General features: G+C 37.0%; 2 protein-coding genes across 2 annotated transcripts; both read left to right on the forward strand.

The window, feature by feature from the left end:
* The first annotated feature begins 249 nt into the window (after positions 1-249).
* Positions 250-2,315, forward strand: LOC140177673 (uncharacterized). The gene is made up of 2 exons (XM_072210822.1): positions 250-1,815; positions 2,016-2,315. Exons 1-2 carry the CDS (start codon positions 250-252, stop codon positions 2,313-2,315), a joined length of 1,866 nt encoding a protein of 621 aa, XP_072066923.1.
* Positions 2,316-3,928: 1,613 nt separating this feature from the next.
* On the forward strand, positions 3,929-5,202 carry LOC112735229 (uncharacterized mitochondrial protein AtMg00810-like). Its single transcript, XM_025784791.1, has 3 exons — positions 3,929-4,058; positions 4,247-4,894; positions 5,081-5,202. Exons 1-3 carry the CDS (start codon positions 3,929-3,931, stop codon positions 5,200-5,202), a joined length of 900 nt encoding a protein of 299 aa, XP_025640576.1.
* The last annotated feature ends 798 nt before the right edge of the window (positions 5,203-6,000 follow it).

Genomic DNA, 6,000 nt, shown 5'->3' on the forward strand with positions numbered 1-6,000 from the left:
TGACACAAAGAATCCGAACCAGGATACATGCTGGCCTCTTTCTCCTCTTCTCTGCACTTTTAATTTTCTGCGTATGAGATAATTTCAAATAATCTCCTGCAACTCGAGAAATAGCAAAAACAGAGTTTGAAACTTTAAGTTTTAAGCCAACTTGATTTAACCCCCCTTCTCAAGTTCAACTAGAACCATCAATTGGTATCAAGAGCAAGGTCTCAGAAAGGCAAGCTTCACAGCTTGGAGTAAAGATCTATGGCCAACAACTTGAATCCCAACATCGTGGCTTTCACTCTTACTGAAGGGCAGTCTAATAATAGACCTCCCTATTTCAATGGCAGCAACTATTCCTACTGGAAAGAAAGAATGAGAATCTTCGTGCAATCAATCGACTACAACATCTGGAAGATCATTCTTAACGGACCAGACGTTCCCACCAAACAGAATGCTGATGGAGAAGTAGTGGCAAAGGAAGACAGTGAATGGACAGATGAAGAAAAGAAAAAGGTTGAACTCAATGCCAAGGCAATCAACTTGATGCACTGTGCAATCAGTTTTGAAGAGTTCAGAAAAGTGTCAAGGTGCAAAACGGCTAAAGAAATCTGGGATAAGCTCAGACTCACTCATGAAGGCACTAAGCAAGTGAGGGAGACCAGAATTGACATGCTAATGAAGGAGTATGAAATGTTCAGTATGAAAGAGGACGAGAGCATCGATCAAATGTTCGAAAGGTTCTCAATAATCATCAACAATCTGGATGCCATGGGAAGAAACTACTCTGAAGAAACCTTGGTAAGGAATATTCTGAGAAGTCTTACTAAGAAATGGGAAGTGAAAAGCACAGCCATCTCTGAAAGGAATGATTTGATCAAAATCACCTATGATGAGCTGAGAGGCAAGCTACTGGCTTATGAAACCACTTACATGTCTCAAGACAAAGATGACAAAAAGAAAAGTATAGCACTAAAATCAAGAATGACAGCCCAAGGAAAAGAATCTGATGACAGTTTCTTAGATGAGGAAATGGTGCTCTTTGCAAGAAAAATGAGAAGACTACTGAGATACAAAAACAAAGGCAAAAGAAGCTCTTCATCCAAAGATGTCAAGAAAGATCAAGTCAAGTTCACTTGCCATCACTGTAAGGAGCCTGGTCACTTCAAGTCAGATTGCCCTCAACTTAAGAAAGGTGAAAAATCCAAGAAAGACAAAAAGAAGGTGATGACGGCAACATGGGAGGACTTGGAGAACGACACCAGCTCAGAGAGCTCAAATCAAGAAGCTCAACTATGTCTGATGGCAGATCATAATGATGAAGATGAGGTAGATCTCTCTGACTTATCTATTGATGAACTGCACTACATTATCAAAGACATTTCTGTGAACTCTAAGAAACTCTTGGATAAGTATGCTAAATGCAAGAAAGAAAATGAGGCTTTGAGGACAGAAAATGATCTTCTTTTGAAAAAGGTTAAGGCAAATGAAACTAGTAATGAAAAGTTTTTAAAAGAAGAAAACATTGCCTTGCGAACTGAATTAGAAAAATTCAAACTCAAGCATGAAGTTACTGTTTCCACTGATTTGATTTCTGAAAACAAAAAGCTGAATGAACAAATAAAAAATTTGAATGAAGACTTAGCAAAGTTTGTTCAAAGTTCTCAAAATCTGAACAAACTACTTGCTAGTCAAAGGTTTGGATCTGAAAAATCTGGACTTGGATTCATAGAGGAAAACAAGGCTGTTTTCAAACAAAACTTTAAAAAATCTGAAGCCTCCTCTTCCAAGCTTTTCAAACCAAAAGGATTCAGCAAAACTCAAAAATCAGTAAGCAAGAATCATTGCTACAAATGCAATAGAAATGGTCATGATCCTCCTCAATGTTTCATCTTTCTTAAGTCTTTTGGTAATGATAGTAAATTATATAAAGTTGTTCATGATTATAATGCTCTTGGGCAACCAAGAAGATTTCACATCAAAGGATCCAAATGGATTTGGATATCTAAGGTTAGTTGAAGAACATGCAGGTTTGCCTTGCATCCAAGAAGAAAATGGACATGGAGTATCTTGATAGTGGATGTTCAAGGCATATGACCGGAAGGGATACTTTCTTCATTAAACTCAACAAGTATAATGGAGGATTTGTTATTTTTGGAGATAATGGTAAAGGTAAAATAATTGCCATTGGTAAGGTTGGCAAAGATTTTTCAACTTGCATTGATAGTGTCTTTTTAGTAGATGGGTTAAAGCATAATCTATTGAGCATAAGTCAATTGTGTGACCTTGGATATGCTGTAACCTTTAGAAAATCTGATTGTGGGTCATAAATGAGAAAACAGGGGCTGTTTTATTTGTTGCCAAAAGGAGTGACAATATTTATGGAATCACTCTAGATGATCTAAAGGTTCAAAATGTAACTTGTTTTTCTTCAATGGAATCTGAAAAATGGATGTGGCATAAGAGGTTAGGACATGCTAGCATGTTTCAAATCTCTAAGCTTGTAAAAAGAGGCTTAGTTAGAGGTCTTCCAAATATAAAATTTGATAAGGACATCATTTGTGATGCTTGTCAAATGGGTAAACAAATTAAAACCTCTTTCAAACCCAAGAGAGATGTCTCTACTAAGAAACCACTGGAGTTGTTGCATCTTGATCTGTTTGGACCTACTAGAACTCAAAATCTTGGAGGAAAGAGTTATGGCATGGTAATTGTGGATGACTATACTAGATTTGGCTGGGTGTTCTTTCTTGCTTATAAACATGAGGCTTTTTCTGTTTTTGAAAAGTTCAGCAAAAAGATTCAAAATGAAAAAAGTTCAAAAATTGTTTTAATAAGAAGTGATCATGGTAAAGAATTTGAAAATCAATACTTTGAATCTTTTTGTGATGAACAAGGCATACCACATAACTTCTCTTGTCCAAGAACACCTCAACAAAATGGTGTTGTTGAGAGAAGAAATAGAAGTTTACAAGAAATGGCTAGAGCTATGTTATGTGAATATGAAATCCCCAAGTTCTTATGGGCTGAAGCTGTGAATACAGCTTGCCATGTTTTAAATAGAACCATCATTAGAAAGTTTTTGAAGAAAACCCCATATGAACTTTGGAAAGGGCATCCTCCTAATCTTAGTTATTTTCATGTGTTTGGCTGCAAGTGTTTCATTCTGAATATCAAAGAAAATTTAGGAAAATTTGATCCTAAAACACATGAAGGGATTTTTCTTGGTTATTCCACTAATAGCAAGGCCTATAGAGTTTATAACAAGAACTCCAAAACTGTCGAGGAAACCATGCATGTTACATTCTGTGAATCTAACAATGTTCCCAGTGTTTGCATTGATGATAGTCCAGGTTTTGAAGATGAATTACCAAAGAACACTGAACCAGTTCCACAAAATCCAAGTTCTCATGAAGTTACACCTGTTAGCTGCAAAAATTCCAATTCTGCAGGAGATAATTTGGAATTATCTCCTGTCACAGCAGAAAATACTGATGCAGAAGCTATTATTGATCAAGAGGAACCTGGATCTTCAACACAAATCAGAAGGTCCAAGGAATGGAAGTTTCTGAAAAATTATCCTGAAAAATTCATAATTGGTGATCCCTCCAAAAGTATTTCAACAAGGTCATCTTTGAAAAGAGTTGAATCCAACAACTTAGCTCTTTTATCAAAGATTGAACCTCAAAACATCCAAGAAGCTCTTGCTGATTCATCTTGGGTGTTAGCTATGAAGGAGGAATTGCAGCAGTTTGAGAAAAATTAGGTCTAGTCATTGGTGCCTTACCCAAATGGAAAGAAAGTTACTGGCACTAAATAGATTTTCAGAAACAAACTGGGTGAAAATGGATCCATAGTCCGAAACAAAGCTAGATTAGTTGCTCAAGGATATGATCAAGAGGAAGGGATCGACTTTGATGAGTCCTTTGCGCCTGTAGCTAGAATGGAAGCCATCAGATTGCTACTTGCTTATGCAGCTCATTGTGGCTTCAAGCTATTCCAAATGGACGTAAAGTGTGCTTTTCTCAATGGCATAATAGATAGAGAGAGGTTTATGTGGCTTAACCACCTGGGTTTGAAAACAAATCTTTTCCTAACCATGTTTTCAAACTAGCTAAGGCCTTATATGGTTTGAGACAAGCTCCTAGAGCTTGGTATGAGAGACTTAGCTCATTTTTATTGAAAAATGATTTTCAAAGAGGAGCCACTGACACCACTTTATTTATTAGGAACTATCATTATCATTTTATTCTTGTGCAAGTTTATGTTGATGATATTATATTTGGTTCGACTAATGAGGATTTGTGTGCAGATTTTGCTAAGCTTATGACCAATGAATTTGATATGAGCATGATGGGAGAGCTCAACTTCTTTCTAGACTTGCAAATTAAGCAAACTGCAGAAGGCATATTCATCCATCAAGAAAAATATGCAAAGGAACTTGTCAAGAATTTTGGGCCGGAATGTGCTAAGCCAATGGGAACCCCCATGCATCCTAACATCAAGCTTGATAAGGATGAACATGGTAGAGATGTTGATGAGACACGCCATAGAGGGATAATTGGATCTTTGATGTATCTAACATCCTCAAGGCCTGATATCATCCAAAGTGTTGGAGTTTGCTCAAGGTTTCAATCAAAGCCTAAGGAGTCCCACCTCTCAGCTGTCAAGAGGATCATCCGATATGTGCTTGGTACCATTGATTATGGTTTATGGTTTCCTAAGACTGATTCATTTCAATTAGTGGGTTTCTGTGATGCAGATTTTGTTGGGGATAGAATTGATAGAAGAAGCACAAGTGGCATGTGCTGCTTTCTTGGAAAATCTCTCATTGTTTGGTCTAGCAAAAAGCAAGCTACAGTAGCTCTTTCAACAGCCGAAGCTGAGTATATTGCAGCCTCTTCTTGTTGTTCTCAATTATTATGGCTGAAAACTCAACTAGCTAACTATAAACTGAATGTCTCAAATATTCCATTATTTTGTGACAACATGAGTGCTATTAATATTTCTAAAAACCCTGTTTTGCACTCAAGAACAAAGCACATTGAAGTTCGTTTTCATTCTATAATAGAACATGTGTAAAATAAAAATTTAGATATTCAGTTTGTTAATTCTGAAGGTCAGCTAGCTGATATATTCACCAAACCATTGATAGAGGAGATGTTCTGCAAGTTGAGAACTGAACTGGGCTTTCTTATTTCATCCCTGTTTTCGTAATGTTTCTGATTATGAGATCTTTTATGTTTTATCTCATAAATCGCGGTGAAATTTTTTTGGCAGATGATGAGCAAACTTCTTTAAATCACCATGAAGCCAATGGATTCAAATCTGAACACAATACATGATGGTCGTCTAGTGCTGAAGCAGTCTCTGCACTCATGGGCTTTTCTTTATTGAACACTTTGGGGCTTTTTCAATTTTTACTAAAAATGGGCTTTCAAATTTTTTTGGGGCTTATATTCATTTTCAACGTGTATCATTCTGTGACACTCTGGTTTTGTATGCACTGCTTTCAAAAATTCCCATCTCTTTTGCTTATTTACTTGTAAGGCATATGTATGCTTGTGTCAGTACCAAAAATGCATTACCATATCGCATGCTTCTTACAAAAATTTTTCAATATTACAATGTTGATTTTGGGGCTGAAATTGCAAAAGATTGTAACTCATATATCAAAGGGGGTGGTGCAGTAAAGAAAACAGCTCCTAGGCATCGCCAAACTGATGACAGCACTGATGTTCCCTCTGATTCCCCCTTCCACCTCCACTACAATCAAGGTCATGATACGCATTCTGAAGAATGTGCTTGAAGAATTCATAAATCTGACTGACCTTATTCTCCATCATGGTGCTGAGCACAAAAGGAACCAAGTTTTGGAGGAAAATACTCTCAAAAAGACCAAAGGAAGGATTCACATTCTGCGGAACTTTGTGGAGGATGTTGAGGTTAGCCTCACCACATCTGACAATGAGGGGGAGGACGATGGAACCTCTGATGAATCCAACTCTGATGCCT

This window comes from Arachis hypogaea, chromosome 13 (assembly GCF_003086295.3).
Source record: "Arachis hypogaea cultivar Tifrunner chromosome 13, arahy.Tifrunner.gnm2.J5K5, whole genome shotgun sequence".
Taxonomy (NCBI): Eukaryota; Viridiplantae; Streptophyta; class Magnoliopsida; order Fabales; family Fabaceae; genus Arachis; species Arachis hypogaea.